Source organism: Ischnura elegans, chromosome X, assembly GCF_921293095.1.
Source record: "Ischnura elegans chromosome X, ioIscEleg1.1, whole genome shotgun sequence".
NCBI lineage: Eukaryota > Metazoa > Arthropoda > Insecta > Odonata > Coenagrionidae > Ischnura > Ischnura elegans.
The window spans coordinates 62037363-62057702 of NC_060259.1; the positions used below are offsets into that span (position 1 = coordinate 62037363).

General features: G+C 37.8%; 1 protein-coding gene across 2 annotated transcripts in view; it reads left to right on the plus strand.

Annotated features, from left to right (window-relative positions):
* Window positions 1-19301, plus strand: part of LOC124171047 — a 64319-nt gene extending 45018 nt beyond the window's left edge. Inside the window, exons 15-19 of one of the 2 annotated variants that reach the window (XR_006867632.1) lie at window positions 1962-2045; window positions 3044-3227; window positions 10437-10549; window positions 14478-14603; window positions 14840-14928. Coding sequence is in view for 1 of the 2 variants with exons in the window: in XM_046550196.1 (XP_046406152.1) it covers window positions 1962-2045; window positions 3044-3227; window positions 10437-10549; window positions 14840-15322; window positions 18535-19023 (1353 nt within the window). In the remaining variant the exon portion in view is untranslated. Of the gene's footprint in view, window positions 1-1961; window positions 2046-3043; window positions 3228-10436; window positions 10550-14477; window positions 14604-14839; window positions 15323-18534 lie in introns of those variants that run through there. The other variant, XM_046550196.1, reaches the window with a different exon arrangement.
* Window positions 19302-20340: the final 1039 nt, after the last annotated feature.

Here is a 20340-nt window from a genome sequence, read left to right on the forward strand (position 1 = left end):
AGTATGTATTTATTTTAATTGAGTATGTTGTCCACTGTGGAAGATTTTGCATAAGTTGCCAAAACCTTAGTGTTTAAAAAATTAGAAAGAAACTTTGGATCTTGAAACTCAACATCCATGACTTTGTAAGAAAATAGATTAATGAGGTTCTACAACATATTTCCTCTTGATTCTCTTTTTTTAACATTTTGGTTTTTCGCTATCTGTTTTGTGCCGGACTTCGGGTGGAGCTGACGGGAATTTTCAAAACCATAACTCCTGACATCAGGTATAGCTGTCGCAGATTTTTCAATGCAAACGAGCGGACGTCGGCTCTAGCCGATACGAGGGAATGGAAATGACCGCTTAGGTAGCAATGGGACCCAGCTTAGCGATTCCTTAGGGCCACTCCTCGGCAATTAAGCCCGACTCTCTCAGTCAAAAATGATCATCCTCACGGCAGGAATCCGTTGCATGGTGGATATTTTGTCAATAGTTTTTTGAATGATATATTTAGTTGCATAATACAATTTTTTTATACTTTCAAATGAATTATTTGTTTTTTTCTGTGTGAACGCAATTTTAAACAAAATTTTCACGTTAAAAATTACCAGGTTTTAAAAATAACACAAAGATGGCAATATTCCACAGGTTTATTTTCCGTACAACACGTTTCGACCGTTAGGTCATTATCAAGTACAATAATGAATGGTTGGTTTTGGGGTTGTATTTATATAGAACGGATGGGTGACAGGTGGAAGGGGTCCCCTTCATTATTGTACTTGATAATGACCTAACGGTCAAAACGCATTGTACGGAAAATAAACCTGTGGAATCTTTGTGTTACTTTTAAAACTTAGAATGTCATTCCACTATATAACGCCTGCTTCTGTTACTTTTAAAAATTACCGACTTCCGGACTTATAGCCTTATTACCTTTTATTTACTAACTTTGTTGTTACTAACACTAGAAATCCGTTTAAAATTCCACAATGCTTAAAAAATGTGAGTTATTCTTTTAGAAGAGTAAATTATTGAAAATCAAATGCAGTATTTGGTTGAAAAAAACACCAGTAACACAATAATGTGACTGTGGGTTCGTGCTATGATAGAGTTAGAGGGTGTAGTCCAGTTGCTGGGGTTAGGGATGGGCACCCCTAAGATGGGCGCCGTTGAGCTGGGTCCCAAATCTGAGGGACGAAAATACCAGGGTAACTAGTTTAGCCCGTAAATGTCACCTCAAAAAAAGAGCTTCATACAGAGAGGTTTAAAATATTCTCATGCTACTTGTAGCATGGAAAACGTTTGCCAATTGTAGGTGCTGGCAGGAAAGGGTAAATGATTGCCAATCGATGCTTTCTCTGGTAATTTATTTTAGTGTCGAATAAGCATATAAGCAGGTTGTCCGGTGACCGGGATAACTGGTAGAATCAGGATTTATGCGTGAATTTTTAGTCTTCGGAGTAATGCATGATTTAGCCATTAATTTTTGTTCCAACCGGGAATGTCAAAACCTTTAATTTCTAATTAATTTTACATAAAATTTTGTCATTTCAACACCCATTTTCTGGTCTAAAATGCGTTTGTCGTAAATTTAAGTGCAATAACTTAGTAGAATTTTTACTTGATACAATTTCATGAAAACATATGCTTATCTATATAACTCTTTTAATTATGACAAATGTCTTGAGTTGCCAAGTGAGACTATTATAAATTAATGGTAAAATATCTATAGCTAGGTGTAAGACATTAAATTAGGAAAGTAAAATAGTGCATAAATATAATATTATTTAAAATTACATATTGAAGTAGTTTTGGGTTTTTTAAAATTCATATCTATGGCAGTAATCACAAGAAATTAATCTGGAATTTTGCAAAATTTCCCTTGAAAACCTGGAATTATGCATGAATTTTTCTGCTTTGATTGGCTCGACGCCCTGTTACATTTTGAAACAACTAATGTTTGATACTCCTGTTTTCAGCTCTACCAAGAAAGGCTGAAGCATATGCCTTGGTACCATACCGTTTACTCTATCCATATGCATGGTGCTCCATTGCAACCTAGGGTAAGTTTAAAAAAAATTCATTCAATAAGCATTAATTGTAGGTGTAAATTAATAGGATAGAATCTTTAAATAATTTTGAATAAACTATATAGCCTATGCATATGAGAGTTTTAGCTGTGACATTATGATGGAGAGTTAATTTTTGGGACCTGTATGCATTTTTGGCTGCTTAACATTAATCCTAGGTTTTCCAACAAAATTCGGACTGGGAAACTATGTTTTTGATGAAAATGTAGTAAATTGTAGCTATTTCCTCAGGTTTTATCCATGAATTTTTATGGCAAAAGTTACAGAAACTGAATGCAAATTGAAATCTAGAGAAATTTGTTTACATAATCAATTTTATCAATTATTTTATGGAGCTACATAAGAAAAACTTAATGATGGTTAAAGGTCAGTCTTAAAGCTGTTTCCTTTCTTTGGTGTCCATCACCACCCTACTGCCAGTGTGGCTTAGAGAGTAAGCGAGTTTTGCATAAGAGATTTACTATATAAAGATTTGCAGGATGGTTTAATGTAACCGGAATCAAAATTTAATTTGATTTCATTAACCCGAAGCTGTTGCATTATGCTAAATCTTAGGTGTACACACTGACATTTTATACTGGACCCTTATTTTAGCTCCTACTGACAGTGTTTTATTTTATTTTAACTGTCTATACTTCTACCTAATCTTGACATCATCATGTGACACAGTTTTAAGCAATGAACCATTGATACTCACTTAGTTGTAAATTCATTTGAAAGTATTTAAAGACAGTAGAAAAGAAATCATTTTTTCCTTCTACCCTTTCCCCATAATTGCTAATGCACTTACATAAATGTTCCTCACTGCTGAGGGGTAAATTGTGTGGTATGTATTTTGGGTCAAACCATCATAAATGCAGTTCAAAGAAGAAGTTTTATTTTCGTCAATTTAAATTTTGTGCTAACTGTGGATGTGATATTTTTTTAGGGACTAATTGCAGAGGATGATATTTTTTCTCTCCAACTTGCAGATCTGGCCTGTTTGGAGGAGAAAAGTATATCGTCGAAGAGATTGGTTTATGAATGCTGAATGGTCTCCTCTCATACCTACTCAGTTTTTTGTACTTCTGTCAAATGGTGAAGTAGAAATTTATGACATAAAAGTTGCTGAGATGCCAGTTCTTACTATGCTTATGGGAGCTAATTCCATCCATCGTAAGTAGTTAATGGATATCTTTGTTTATTTAAATCTTGCAAGGTACCTAACTGTGTTGTATATCTGGCTAAAAATAATTTTCTGTTCTTTATTTAAGTACAGCTGTTTACAATAAAATGTGTATGTCGTATTTTAATTGGTTGAAAACATATATCAGTGAAAAATGAATCAGAAAAGACATTATTACACTGAAGCACAGCAAATGCGGCTTCAAATTATGTATTTCATTACTCTTGCAAGCACGTTTTGCAAATTTTATGATCACGTTCAGGGTGTCCACATACAGTGGAACCTCGTTAAAGCGAGTACGGGCTATAGCGACACCCCCGCTATTACGAGAGATAGCCGATGCACCGTCAATTGACCCTATAATAAGCGTGTTAAAAAATTCGTTTTTACGAGACCCTTTCGGTGTTGGCTCTCGCCATAGCGAGGGTTTCACTGCCGGAAGACTTTCATCAAGTCTCCTTAACCTCTGTAATTGCTAGCGATCTGTTAGAAATGAAGTTAATGGAGTGCTCAGTCTCAAATTTATGTGGTAAACTGTCGTTCGATAAATATAATGATTGACGAAACAATGCTTTGCATGATTTTTATTCAGTGCGGCGCTTATAAATTGTTTGAATAGTTAGTCGTTATTTGAGTAAGGAAATTTAGTGATGCAAAAAAACATCGCTTTTCGTCTGGATTTATGATTACGTTTATCGGATAGATGTTTATCTGTCGCCGCACCACTCCTGTTCCTGTATATCTGTTCGCAACAGGTGTATTGGCTATTATTTGCTCCACCTCCGGTAAAGCGACAATTCGCTATAGCGAGTGTTTATTAGTGCACCGTGGGGTGTCGTTATATCGAGGTTGCACTGTATGTATTTGGGAGGCATGAATGGCAGCCGACGGAAAATCGTTTCGTCTGAAAGTGGTCCTACGATTGAATCGCGTACATATATTGTACTTCTTCGACTTACGAGCAAGGTGCATTCGAGAGCTTGTTCGTAAGTTGATAAACCTATGCAAGGCATCAGAAAGTGTGGTTATCCTGCAGAATGCAACACTGCATTACACTTTTGCGTTAACTCACGGCTGCTCAGTTTATCCATGGTGTCGCTGTGCCGCCGTGTTGAGCAGTTTATTATTGAGATTTTAAGAAGTGTGAAGCATGCGATTTAGTTGTCAATCATAACAACAATTTAAGTTAAATTTCAGAATACAGAATATATTTTGAACTGACTCACAAGTCACAACAAAGTAACGGGTGATGTGTTCAGGAGTTGGGGGAGTTTCACTATTAACTAACACCTCATATTCCTCTCTAAACTTGGATTGACAAGTCCTCTTGCCTTTTTTCATCAGACAAGAGTATAGTCTTTCATTCCATCAAAATGGAGCCCTTTGATGACACCCTTTGATTCCTATCTTTTTGTTTTCACTGTGAAAGGGTGGTTTCCTATTATTTTTTTATTGCCTAAATGGAAAGATTATTACTTCTGGAGTACGTATTTCACGCTTTTAGATTTTTAAATGACGATATCTATTTTTCGCGATTAAATGAAAAATGAAAATTTTCAAGCGCGCGAAAACGCGACGAGTAAGTATGAATGCCGGGAAATCTCTCCGTACGACGTATTTCTGGTTCCCGCTGCCACCCTGTGAGGTGACCTTGAGGCGAGGCTTAGTGCTGATACGACGCAGGCTGCTAGCGGGTAGCTGAGTACCCTGCTGGCTGGTAGCGCTTGGCTTAAATAAGGATTATTAATACCTTATCAAACAAAGAAAACTTTCCGACCCTAGCCAGTTTTAATAAGTGATTATTGAGACATGTTTCCCTGAGCTCTGCGCCTCATGCATGCATTGGTAACCTCAGACGATGTATAACTCCTATCTTCTCGTATAGCAACTAGGTCCCTGTGACGTCACGTGGAGTGGCATCGCATGGGTGCCAATCTGGCCCTTTTCAAATGAGGATAAAATTGACGATTGCCATTCGTCTAAACCGGTATTTCTAAAATGAAATAATTTGTATGTTATGAATACACTAATGGTGGGTAACGAATCGCAATCAATGCCTTTCGTTTTCTTTGATGAAGGAAACTACCCTATTAGCATCTTTTTCTGTCAGGGTGCACTGCCTTGGATGTATCTTACGAAGTTATGATTTTTACATCAGCTAAAGTTGCGGGGACGATCACTGCTGCTCCTTGGTTCTTGCATACACCTCTTTCACAGTTGGCTGATGGATTTACCCCGCAGAAGGTCCAGTTTGGTTTTAGTCCTGAATGTTTGTTTCATGAGGAACGTAGGGATACAAATTGGCTGATTTCTCATCAGTTTAATTTTCTTCAGATGAAATGATGAAGAAGATCCCATACAAGAATTAAAGATGTTGACTCAGCACTCTCCAACGATTCTTTTTTTTTCATCAGTTGTTGTGTTTCTTAAGGATTCAATCCAGCACCCATCATCTTTTGTTTCGTCCGCAAGTCTCTCAAAATGTTTCTTCTTCATCAGCGGGAACCTTATGCTCCTTCTTGCAGTTATACGCACAAATATCGTATAATTTCAAATGTTCCTTTAAAAGTGTTTGAGTTTTGTACCTCAATAACACCCTACTTTTGGCCTATTTGCATTTTCCGTAAATTTTTGTACTTCCTGTAGTACCGCTAAATCCATTTATTCACGCACATATTAATGGAAGAGAATAGTGTCACTATAGTTCTCACTCCTTTATAGCCACTCGAGAGGCCTCTTCATAGACCGTAGGTTCCTTGCCTGCGTTCTCGGATCTAAAAATATTTCATTATTTCTCTAAAAGTTGGTGACATCAATTTGTTTAGTGCCAAATAAGGGAGAAGTCGTATCACTACGCATCCTTTTTTACCTTCCACCATCTTCCGATGTATATTCCGCCCTCCTAGCAGCACACACAAGATCACGAGATAAATTTTGCTACATTCAAGGCTTGGGAGGGGGAGAAGCGAACAGGGAGCGGACGGCAGTGGCCTGCCGCTTTTGTATCCGCTACGCTGCGTGGTCGTTGGAATATTTTCTTCATGGACCCAGATTCAATTTTGGCATTTTGTGGCTAACCCGTAGCAGATATGTCAAAATGCACGAAAATTTTGCTCTATTTGGGCAGTGACTCAGCAAAATCTATAGGGAATGCCCATAAAAATATTAAATTTTCCAAATTTTGACATTCCCCCCCTAAATTGCATTTGAGCGAGGGTCAGGGGTTCACGTAGAGGTCTCAAAATTTTCAGGCCTTATTTTTGATCAGTCCCAAAACTCATTTTCATTGGGTGAGATAGATTTGAAAAAAATCGATTTTTTCGATCCGCCCTACTGTTCAGTACTGCTGGCAATATTTCTGCCAAAAAAGAATAGATTAGATCCACATAGGGTGAAAATGTTGAATTTTTTATATTATCCAAACCTGGAGAAAGAACCAGAGGGTGCATAATGTAATGTGGCTTGTCGTGCATTCTTTGACAACGTGTTATTTAAACTTTTTTGCTTGGAAAATAAAATTATGGAGATGATCTTAAGTTTTTTTTTACAGAACTCTCCTGCTTATTTACATCTTTGGTGAAATTATTTTCATTCACCTCTTGTGGCTGTTCATTTAAATTTGCCATTAATTCAGATGATAAGAGTTCATCCTTGAAAGCGAGTGTCGAGAACCAAGAACTGAAAAAATTTAAGAACCGACTCATCCTTAGTAACGTGTAAATGTTTTTCTGGGACAGAAACTTTGGAGCGAAAGAGACGGTGCTGAGATAAAGTGACCAAAATTGTGGAATTAGACATGTATCTGAATCTCAAGGAGATAGAAAAGAACGCTTTCGGAATGTGGCGTTTTATACTTGATTTCATGGGCGAGTCTGACGCTCCTTTCACACAGCACGGTTTCGCCCGTACGGCGGAAAACCGTACGGGACACATTCCAATAGTGGCGCAAAGAATCAGTTGGGAGCTTTCACACTGATACGGCGACGGTTTATCGCCGTGATACAGCTGCCGTCTGCCACTAGAACCATACGGTCGCCGTCCCCGTCGAACTGCGTAGTAGCGCATTGGAGTAAACAGCCCCTTTCACACAGCCCGGTTTCAGTCGTACGGTTGGTTCGCTAGCGAGTGCACGCTGCTCAGTTCACTGTGGAAGAATGTATGAAATTGACGCTCAGGTGCTTATATCTTTGGTAGAATCTAAGCCTGTGTTGTGGGACAAGACTCTTGCAGTATTTAAATATAGAAATGCGACGTGAAATGCTTGGAGTTTGTTTGGCGCCGAAACCTGATTTTGATGTCATCGATAGATAATAATTAATTTAAAAAATTGCTTGTTCTCGATCCATTTTAGCTAAGCAGTACACACAGACAGGTGCACATCCGACTCAAGCCAATGCTCAACTGAAGTCTCTCACCGTACGACGGGACCGTGCTGTGTGAAAACTACTTTTAAACCACTTACAACCGTACGGTTTTCCCCCGTACGGGCGAAACCGTGCTGTGTGAAAGGAGCGTGAGATTTAACTTTAGCGTCTGAGTGAGATGTCTCCGAGAGATCAAGCACAACGGGACAATGGGACTGATATAGGGAGTGTTGAAATATATTCAAACACGTTCAATCAGCACATTGCAGTAAAATATCTATGGAACCTGCAAAATGTTGGAATCTTGAAGAAAACCATCAGAAGAAGATGAACCTTCTTTGCATGAGAAAGCAAGTATGCAAGCAAGCGAACGAGTTGACAGGGAGGTGGTTCGGAATATCCATGATCATTTTCGTGACACTGCTAATGATCGCCAGAAATACCTCTGAATGATAGAACGCATTAATTTAGGGGAAGGAAGAAACAACACACACCTTTGTGCTCTACTGGTGGAAATTTCAACGCTTTAATGTGGTAAAAATTTTCTTGCTTTGTAGCATTTGAAATAGATTTCATTCTTCCAATGAAATGAGTACAAAAAAAGTTTTCACCAATATTGTTCAAAAGATAAGTTAATATTGGAGGATATAGGAGAATATCACATGTTTTGATGAACTGGATGACCGCAGTGCAGACTGAACTAAGGAAATGGGTGACTGCAGCGTCTATGATGAGACAGTGACTGGCATGCAAGTTGTAACACGTCGCAGAAAGGGTATTCTCTGGAAGCTCACGGGCAGCCCTGCAGACTATGCAACACCCAGGGGAAGCGGGGGTTTGACTGCACCTGGCTTGGTTGACAACAGCTACGCACAAACGCAGCAGTGAATTTCAGCTAGAGGAATATTCATCGCTACCCATAAAATATTTTGTTGCAACTCTTTACGATGCTACATACCTTGGTTTTGCTAATGTCTCTCTCCTTCACATAAGCAGTGAAATCATATGTAAAATCTTTTTTAAAGAAATGAGAGTCAAATTTGAGCTGTGTGCATTTGAGGTAAAATACATGCTATTATATTTGACGAAACTGACCCCTATAATTGACAAAGAGAGCTAAATAACAGTATGAAATACAAAAATGGTCAAATGACCACTCGCGGCCATTGCAGGTAAAAGCTGACATTTCTCTTGACCTGAATTTTTCCCCCAGAAAACTTCATTTTCACATTATTTGTTCCAAAATATTAAAATTTGAAAAATCTCATTGTCATTGAACAGAAAATAATGAAAAACGCCAATGGTCAATTGACCGCCCCCGGTCATTCTAGTGCTAACCGTTTCACTGCTGTGAACGTACCTGGTACGTCTGCACGGCAGGATGCTGTGAACGTACTTTTTCTTCCTCCCTACCATGCTTTTTTGCCAAAGCACTTCGAAGGGTCCCTAATCCGGAACCCTTTCCTCGACGAGCTCACCCTCGCTGGCCCCTCTCTTCGACCCTCTGAGCCTTCCTCCCAAAAAGTGACCGCTCTGACTGCATTTTGAAAATCTATCAATCAATGCGATCATCAAAAAATGGTTGTTTGCATCACACTCCTGCCAATCAGGCAATCGAATACGTCTTTGAACCGTGTTTCTGCGATGAGAAATAACGATTTTGTTAACTTTGCGAAAATGGCCAATTTCCTGTGGTCCGCAGCCACGTTTTTAGCAAAGTTAATAAAATCGTTATTTTTCATCACAGAAACACGATTCAATGACGTACTTGATTGCTTGATTGGCAGGAGTGCGATGTAAACAATCATTTTTTGATGATCGGATTGATTGGTTGATTTTCAAATTGCAGTCTGAGCGGTCACTTTTTGGGAGGAAGGCCCCCCAGCCCGTCTCTTGGACCCCCGCTCGGAGGGTCCAAGAGATGGGCCAGCGAGGGTGAGCTCGTCGAGGAAAGGGTGTACCACGCCCATCCTGGAAGTACCTGCTCCATGGCCCAACGTAATGCATTTTAACCTTTTTGCCGCATGTGAAGAGAAGGTTTTCGGAGATTGGAGAGCAGTGAAAGGGTTAATGGCATGACCTAGAGAGTTGCAGACGTTGGGTCAGAGACAGTTTAAGAAGCTAGAGAATGAGAGACAAAGCATGAAGTAGTCTAGGAAAATAGGGTGATATCGGGGCTTACTGAAGAAGATGAAAGTTGAAGTCAGCCTTTGTTGATGGACAACTTTTTACTATGAATGTTCACTTTTTTTGTGGCCAACTTTTCATTTTGAAAGTCGATCTTCGTCGGATATAGTCATCGAATTTCTGAGACTCAGATGTTTTGCATGTATTGTATGAGCTTTTCACTAATGGAATTTGTTTTGAAGCGTACTAAGCTGACAAAAATATACATTTTTATGTTATTTTGGCTTTTTGGTTAGAATGGAAAAAAGTTAGTTTTATAATGTGACCAGTCGACTTTCAGAGTCGTAGCGTATATAGACAAACTCAAAAAATGTAAGTCCATTTTCATGGAACTATTCCAATTTCTGGGAGAAGACAATCCAAATTCAGGAATGTGATGGACTCCCTGATTATCTTTTGTTTTAAGTTTTTCTTTGCATTAATTGAAATTTGCTAGAGTCAGCCATAATTTCAATGCTTATGATTAATTGAAAAAAAAAGGATGGAGTTGCATTTTGTAGTGAAGCAACATGCTTGAAAATTTACATGGCTGTGTGTCATACTATATGTTGGATGCTGTTAAAAATAAAGGTCATTATTCTTACAATGCTATGAATGTGTATATTTGTAAATGAATGATAACTCATCCTATGATTTATTCTCTTACAGAGGTCCTTCCCCTGATTACCACAACTAGAGTGAAAGAAATAGCTTTCGTTGAAGGTGAAACTTTCTATTTCTTTGATATGCCTAAACCATTGAGAATTAGAGATCCTAAGGAGGTATGTTGAGCATATTCATTGAATAAGCTAAAAGTTTTACATATAAATTGTATGGGAGTGGTTACTTATTATTATTAAAATTTAATGTGTTTATGGTGCTCATCTAGAAATTAAAATTAATTATTTCCTATGGTTAATATGTTTACTCTATAAATGCCTGAAATTTACCTCACGTTATGGTTAAAAGTTGTATGTGGTGTCCAGTGTTCTTCTATTAATGTTGAATTGTGGAGGGTGAGGAGTAAAATTAATATTTAGTGAGGTATGTGTTGCTAGCAGTACATATTGCAATCTGCATTTGCTGACTTTTGAGAAGCTATTTTGACGTTGGCTAATTCTGTCTGAATAACACAATAAATTTTTTGTCTCTTCTCAATGAAGGCTCAAATGATCACTGGAAAAAATCATCTGTATATCTATTGCCTAACATCTGTAATATGTAAAGTATAATACTTCTCTTTTTGTGATTTCATGCAATATTCATCTTAGGCACTTCCCAGTAGAATTTTGAGGTATGTAGAGTGTGGTATGCTCGAATAGTCTGCTAACTCTGCATCACAACCTATTGATTCAATTTTCTGGTGGAAAGCAAAAGGAATAAGAAGCAATTTCTAGTTTTTGTATGCATTACAGACTTACCAAGTATCAAAGAAAAACATCCTATCCCAGCAAGAAAACATGAATTTGATGGAGAAAAATGTACATACTTCATGACAATGAATTCGGTTGGTATTAATATCTGCCACCAACGCTGGTCTCTAAAAATACCAGTATGGGTAATTTTTAGCATTTGCTTAATCTTGATGTGATGGCAGAATCCTGCAGTGCTATTTGCAGTGTGTCCAGCGATGGGGAAAATCTGGAATAAGGTCTTTCCTTGATCAAAGAAAACGAAAGGCATTGATTGCGATTCGTTACCCAACATTAGTGTATTCATAGTATACAAATTATTTGGTTCTAGAAAACCCAGTTTAAACTAATGTTAAAGGTCAATTTTAGCCTAATTTGAAAAAGGTTAGATAGGCACCCATGCGATACCACTCCATGTGACGTCACAGGGACCTAGTTTCTATATGAGTAGTCAGGAGTCTTACATTGTCTGAGATTACCAATGCATGCATGAGGCCCAAAGCTCAGGGAAACATTTCTTAATAATCACCTATTAAAAATGCCTATATTCGGAAAGTTTCCTCTGTTTGATAGGGTATTAATAATCCTTATTTGAGGCAAGCCCTACCTGCTAGTGTGGTGACCACGAATTTGGACACAATATTTTCGTCTAAAATTCGGTCACGGAAGTATTTACACCCACTCTAACGCGTGAGGGAGGCGGAGGGGGAGGATGACTTGAGGCAAGGAAAGCGAAAGCAGAATACGGCAACAGAGATACACTTAGAGAATGCGGGAGAAGAGACAACTCAACAACATAGAGTTATTGCAACAAACACTCTACTTCCTTGGTTACTCCTATAGGTCAACTTGGGGGGGGTAAGACCCAGGAGGCCAAGATTTTGGGTATAAAAACTCTCAAAATCTGAAGGAAGGCATTTGGTGTTTGGGGAGTGACAACCGGGGCGTGTACCGCGAACGGTGGACAAGCAGTAATCTCCCGTGTTCTCCGAGCTGTATTCCGAGACTCTGTCGGCTGAGGTATCTATTGCCTAGGGCGCAACCAGAATAGGAGAAGGCAAAAGAATTTACTACTCAGTCTGAGAGTCGCTGCCCTGCCGAAAAGTCAGCCGTCACTCCGCCTAATCGAGCATCACACGAGCTTCTCGAGGAGACCCGAAGGTAAAGTGCCTTTTCACTTTATTTACAAAGTGGAGTTTGAACCAATTCATTGCTTCCTGCACCCAAAGGCAAGAACCCACATGGCAAAGCCGGGTTCGACCCTCACGAGAGAGGCCGGGGCGGACGCTACACTAGAAGGGTACTCTGCTAGCAGCCTGCATCTACCATCATCCAAAGCTGCTACCTGTTAGCAGCCTGCGTCGTAGCTGTGTGCACATCCTCGCCCCAAGGTCACCTCAATGGGGCAGCGGTAACCAGACTGACGTCAAACGGGCTTTTCCCAGCATTCATACTTAGCCTTCGTGTTTTCGTGCGCTTGAAAATTTTCACTTTTCATTTAATCGCTAAAAATAGATATCGTCATTTGAAAATATAAAAGCATGAAATACGTACTCCAGGAGTAATAATCTTTCGATTTAGGCAGTAAAAAATAATAGGAAACCACCCTATTTTGCAAAATTCCAGGTTAATCTTATGTGATAACGCAAAAAAGTTTAAAACACCCAAAATTACTTCAATACTTTTAACTAATATTATACAATTATGTATTCACATGGACAAGGAATAGGTTAGTTATCACACTTTGTATTTCAAATTTAAATTTATTCTATGCCAGTTAAGATGCTACTTTGACCTCATGAGTAGATGTTAACATCACCTGGAAAACTATTCTTCAGGTAATTGAATCTCACTTTAGTCAAAAGTGCTAGGCATTCTGATATCCCACGTTATGATATGGCTGTGAAAATTCTACTAAGCTATTGCAATTAAAATTATGACAAATGCATTTTAGGCCAGAAAATGGGTCTTGAACTGGCAAAGTTTCACTACCTTATCAAAGCTGGGAAAAACCCATGTGACGTCATTCTGGTTCCATTTGCTGCCGTGTGAGGCCACCTTGGTGCAAGGCTATGAGCGCCGATACGATGCAGGCTGCTAACTCGTAGCACTTGGCTTAAATAAGGATTATTAATACCCTATCAAACGAAGGAAACTTTCCGACCAAAGGCAATTTTAATAATAATAATAATAATACGTCTTTATTGGGCGAGATTGGGACTAGAAAGTCCCATCTTCCATCTAACTAGGTGATTATTAGGTATATATAGGTGAATGTTTCCCTGAGCTCTGTGCCACATGCATGCGTTGGTAATCTCAGACAATGTAAGACTCCTGACTACTCATATAGAAACTAGGTCTCTGTGACGTCACGTGGAGTGGTATTGCAAGGTTGCCTATCTGACCTTTTTCAAATTAGGCTAAAATTGACCTTTAACATTCGTCTAAACTGGGTTTTCTAAAACCAAATAATTTGTATATTATGAATACACTAATGGTGTGTAACGAATCGCAATCAATGCCTTTTGTTTTCTTTGATCAAGGAAACTACCCTATTCCAGATTTTCCCGGTCGCTGGACACACTTCAAATAGCACTGCAGGATTCTGCCATCACATCAAGATTAAGCAAATGCTAAAAATTACCCATACTGGTATTTTTAGAGGCCAGTGTTGGTGGCAGATATTAATACCAACTGAATTCATTGTCATGAAGTATGTATCTTTCCGGGGGGGTAGATTGCAGAGGGTGGCAGAATTTGAAAATTTTATGAAAAAGCCATCTAATTTTACTAATTGAATAACTGAACAATATGACTGATTTATAAATTAGTAAAAAATAACATTAATAAAAATTCTTAATGGCAAACATATGGTTTGTTATTTTAACTACCACATCTCAAAAAAATAGCTAATGGATGTATTATATTTTGGTGAGAGGTAGGGGGAGGGAGTGAGTGAGGGGGTGAGGGGAGAGGGGGCAACAAACTTATCTTTGCCGCCCTGACAAAATTCCTTATCCCTGCCGTGCCTATACCATGAATATCCATGTGTAAATGAAGCATAGATTGCATTCGCTTGGCATTTTCATGTGATGCTTTTGCCTGGGAAACATTGGGGAGGATCAAGGCTGTTATTTCGGGGGGTTGGGAAGGGGTGGGGGGGAGAGGGGATGGTTTACCTCTTTTCATGGTGCCTTGGTGGTATGCTATACATCTCAGGTATAACACATATGAGGTCTAAAATGTAGAGACTTTTTTCTTGTAGATATCCTTTTAATTTTTAACATTGTTTTTCAAGGTGGTGAAACAAAAACTTCATCGGAGTGTCATCTTATAGATTGATATTTTTCAACTTTTGAGGGAATACAATAAGGTGTCTGCTCCCCTCTCGCACCAATAATCTACCCCTGGAAAATACCTTTAAGTTGGTATAGCCATGTGTATTTTATGAAATCTTGGTAGAATATCTTTAATGATGAGTTTGGGTTAATGAATTAATATGGTGATGAACGGAGGTGGAGATTTGATCATGCAATTCAATACATCCATTATTTTCCCATAAATATACATATATGTATATTGTAGCTTTTTCAAGTTTTGTCTACTTCCACAGTTTTATTTTGGTCATGTATATTAAAATCACTGCTTTTCAATTTTCAGTTGAATAGTTTGAAGAGACTTGCTGATGAATGTGCTTGGAAGAGGTATGCGTACAATGTATGGCGTCATAGATTTGATCGAGATAATGCCGACTATGTGCGAAGGAGGGTGGCTGAAATCAAGGCTACTTTTGCTAAAAGGAGATTGGACTTTGTAACAAGAGCCTACAATCTTGTATATTTAAGGAGAGCAAAGGCAAAAAGGGCAATGATGCCATTTATTGAAGACTTGTATTATGAACAAGTTCCTGCTGCTTGGTGGGAAAAATATAAGAACAGAGCCATTAAGGGATATCTTAAAAGGAAAAAGGATTTCCTGAAATGGATTATTTGGGATGATGTAATAGATGACCTTGAGCTTGAGGAGGAGCGTTTGGCTCGTAGACTTTTTGGGCCTCATAGATGTGCTTACTTGCCGCATGAGAGATATGATAGGGAGTTGGCGGACATACTGTGTGAGCATTACCTCAGAGAGTACTTTCAGGTAATTTTATATTCTTTATTTAGTGTTTTGAAATAATTTTATATTTTTCTAGTTCTTAGTAGATTATGGTGCAAAACCCATGATGCAATGCAAAAAAGTAAAAGTAATTGAATTACTGTTAACAATTACGTCTTTGGTATTAATACTTGTAATCGATGCGTTAAAAACATAATTTTTATTTATTATCCAATGCAAAACTCTTGCAAGCAATCATTACGTTTAAGTAATCATTAGACTTTGGAAATCAAAAGTAACAATTTCAGTTCCATGCCCACTGGTCGAAAGGCAATTGCTATATCAACTCCATCCACAGGCAGGGCTCGCACCCAACCATGTATGAGATGTGAATTTTGTCATAAAACCTTAAAAAAATGTCTCAAACTTGATTGTAGATTTGCGATTGACAGATGATAAAAAAATCAATATGTCGATCATGTTTCAAGGTCAGTGATACGCAGACTCTGTCCACGCATTTATCTGCATAGGTATATTCCAAGCGCAATAATTGGTCCCAGTGCCATGACGACACATTGATCTTAAGCTTGTGATTTGAAGACCAGTAACCAAAGTGTTCATTTACTCTGGCAAAAAATCAGACTTCCCTACCACCCTGCTCCCTCCATTTTCCCACTGAAAACCTTTAGCAGGCCTTGAATTTTGCTAACGATAGGTGACGTCATAAGACATCATAACTTTTATTGCTGCATTTGCATTCACGGCATCTGTCACGTTTATTAAATTTCTAGTTAACGTGTGGCCGGTGATTTTTATATGATCAATATTTCTTGCTAAAATGGCTTATCAATAGACTGTGAATTTGACGGCATTTAGACCGTGAAAACCTGGAAAAAACCGTCAATTTTATGATTTAGTTTGAGTGAGAATCCTGACAGGTGTAAATTTTTGGTGGAACTGATGTACTATATTTATGCCTAAAGTGTCTAAATCAAACATTAAAATAATATTGTGTGCAATGGCAGTAAATAATAATAATCAAAATGCTGGTTTTCATGGTAGTACTCCCTGTTTGAGAAAATATTGACAGCAATCGCATCATGTACAGGAGCAGCATTTTAAGTAATTTTGATTATAGGTAATTGTAATCCTATTGATTACTTTTTGAAAGTGTAATTTTTGAATGCAGTTAAAGACATATTTGACAGTGTAATTGAGGCCGAGTACATATCTTTCTATACTTTTCCCATCACTGAGGAAAGCTATTGAGGAACCAGAGGGTGTGCTGTTGATGGCAATGAAGTGGAGATGAAGAATGGAAAAGATAGCGATCTAGAAAGAGAACACCCAGGGTTTATATGAGGTTAAACCCTTAGACTGTGGGGGTGTTTTTAAACGTTTGACCATTGCTCGACTAACTACAGCAGTTTCCCAAAATTTTTATTGCTTCTCAGTTAAAGCCCAAGTGCACTTTCCCTCACTGTAGGGATCGCTAATGCGGCTTAACTCTCCCTGGCCACCCCTCACGGATGGGTAGTGCCTCCTGGCATTTCCTATGGTACTGCCCATTTCGTATTGTTTCCTTCCCACTCCATGCTGTTAATATGGGTACAATAAGTGCCCAAATGTAGGCGCATCCCTTGGTAAGAAAGAAAGAAGGGTTGCCGCAGATTATTAGGGTTCACTCCTAGCGAGACACTTTAGTCAAGCTAGAAGGAAAAATATTTCTTCGTTCTCTCCCGCACAGACTGGTAGCTGAAATCATGTATTCCCACAGCTAAAGGGTTAAGGGCAAATAAGACTGTTGAAGTATAACCCTTGTACTGCCACCGGGCCGATATATCGGCCCTCGCTGGCTGAGCGAAAACTGCCAGGGGCCGATTTATCGGCCCGAATTATTTCACTTTTTTTTTCGTGATTGTGGCCTTTTCAACGGCTGTAATTTATGTATACCCCCATAATCTATCTATGGTTATAAGATATAAATATATCTTAAGAGTTAGGAAAAAAATCTAGACATATTAAATAAAATTAAGTAGCTGAAAAATTTTTTAATCTGAAATATTGCTAATTCCGGAAAATAGCCTTGGCAGTCTTCGCACATCCCACCTGAAATGGGCTGGCAGTAAAAGGGATAAGGATCAATAGATGGAAAATGTGTAACATGCCTTAACACTTTTTGGTCTGATGCATTTGAAGTTGATGGTTTGAGGCGTTACTTTATGGAATTTATTCATATTGAATGAAAATTAAGCCATGTTTTCCCACTTTAAATATTTATTAGATCACTACCATGGTTTCAATGCACTGCATCATCCTCAGGCCTGAGGATTATGCAGTGCATTGAAACCATGGTAGTGATCTAATAAATATTTTATGTGGGAAAACATAGTTTAATTTTTATACAATCTGATGCATTTTACATTTGACTAGCCCTTGAGGCCAGCCATTTTGGCATATTTATGGGGAAGTTACTAGTATAAAATTAAACTAATTTTTTTTGGAAGGACAAAAACTTGGTCCAAATAGCTCCGAATAATTCTGTAGAGGGGAGTCACTAATTACAATGCAAAAACACGTAAAAATATGTGACCAAATCACTACCGCTGGATGAGAAAACGCATACTTTCATGTGACCGGATCATAATATGTTAATTCCATCAATATCTTTTTTTTTGCTCTGTTCTGGTCCCTAAACCTCTATAGCTCTATTTGCTCTTGATCCTGATTACATACCTGGCTGTTTTTTTTGTTGGCGGCTATCTTTTCTTTCCTTCCTCTATACTCCATTGACCACTGCAGTACGTACTTCCTCTCTTTGTGTAACTGCTAATATTTATAAGCATTGTTTTGACATTTTTATCTTCAGGAAATATCAAATTTGTGCCAAAATAGTTTAAACTGCTTAAAACTGGCTGTGTTCTATTTTTATTCGAAAATGTGAAATGGTATGTGATCCAAAGTTTTGTCTCATTTGTAATCACTGACTGATTAGTCTGAACCATTTTAGTAAAAAAAACTCATGAGTATGTATTGGGATTGTAATTATTTAAACAATTTTCATTGGTTAAGTATGAAGCATAGATAAGAGGCTACTAAAATTAAAAATGGCTTATGGTTTATAAGGTCAAGTGAATGCTGTCCCATGATTTCTCAAAGATCTGAGCAAAGAACCATTTAATTGCCTTGGAATGATGTTTTAAAATAAAGGTGATTTAATTGCATTGTAAATAAATTTGATGTATTCTTTTTTTCAGCTTTATTGGGATATTCGATTTGAACAGCAGCACATGTATGACCATTTGTATGTTGAGAATTATGAAGAAGATTCAGCATTTGCACTTAAAAGTGATTATTTTTCTGAACTATATGTTCCTTTTAGTAGAGAAAGACAGACATATTATGGTATATTATTTGAAATAGTTGAATACTATGAAGCACAGAGGGTAACTGATTTAAGGAAAGAGGAAATAAGATGGATAGGGGCTTTAAAGAAATATTACGATGTTCTAGGATGGGAAACCCCATTCATGAATTACATGAGCTGTGTGCTCAAGCGAGAACTTGGCAAGGCTAAAGAGTATCCAAAAGTTGTTCATGAGTCAGAGGTACCTGATGCAGATCCTCCCATGAACAGAATGTGGGAATTATGGGATCTGCTTGACATGGGATATGTAATGCCTTTGTTTGTTGAGAATGAAAGTATTGAAATACGGAGGGAAGCTATTGATGTCACAGAATACTAGTGTGACATGTGACAATGTGAAAAGTATAATAGTTGGCTGAATTAATAAGTAGAGAAATATGATAAAATGTATTAATGTAACATGACTGAAAATCTTAACTATTTTTTTGTCCTAAATACCAATAAATAATTTATTCCAAATGTTGTGAAAATGATGTGTTGCTATTCCATTGTGGCCAGTTAGAATAAATATTGCCTCCGCTTAACTTTAAAGTTGCATGAGGTAGTCTTTTTCAAATGCTCATTGATTGAGGAATATTAAAAATCTAATTGACTGAACTTTTGCCCTTGTTGTGGATTGATGTGATTTAGTTTTTTTACAAATGCATGATTTAAGCAATTGGGAAAAACTATAACTCCCTTGGTGGAAGGTATAATGCAACTTGCCCTGGAATATTTACGAGTAGTTGCCTCCTTCCCACATAGATATGGACTCATTTATCTTAAAAAAAATTCATCTAATTCCACCACAATTCCTCAGGGTATACACTAGCATTTCTACAAATTTCATTTGCTTATAAATGCCAGTTATTCTGTCAATATTTAAGTTCATTCTTAGTTACAGAGCCTTCTGATGAGCTTGCTCTTTCCTTGAATAAGTGAGTGGGAAGCTTTGCATCCAGAAAGAGCTTTAGGTGAAGCGATTGAAATTTGCTCATGCACATTAATTCAGAAGCGAGTTCAGCCTTGAGGTGAGTTTGTCCCTCAATATTCATCCTCATTTGAGCAATTGAGTGCTTTTAAGTAAACGAGATGTAATTTTTTATGTGTTTTGATCTGGTTAAGTTGATTTTTTTTGTTAGAAGAGACAAACGCCACTCAAATTCCCTTAAATATTTCTTAAATGATTCAATCCATCACCCTGGTGTATATTTTATGGTATTTACAAAGGATATAAAGAGAAAGGAAACCATTGGGGAACTTGAGGGTGTGCCAAAAATTTCTGAACACATTGGCACTTTATCCTTACCAGTCATCCCCATATATGTGTTCATTGGTGGTAAGCGTACGGTGAAAGTGACTTAGGGCTTCCATAAGATTCAATGTTTTCCTGAAACTTTTTAGACAGAATGCAGGCTTGTGTTTGATATCTTTTGACTGACAACTTTCTCACTGTAACCATTTTGAGGGATAGGAAAACTTACTTAACAAAGTATGTAGAACTTTTGAAAAATATTTGGGGTTGGTTCATCAATATTCACTGGAAAAGGTGAAGTTAGAGAATTTGCATCAGCTTCAGTCATAATTTGATCCCTCTCAAAATGAACCCCCCTGAGCTGGATCCACCTCCTAATGAAGCACCCCTGAAAATTTTTTT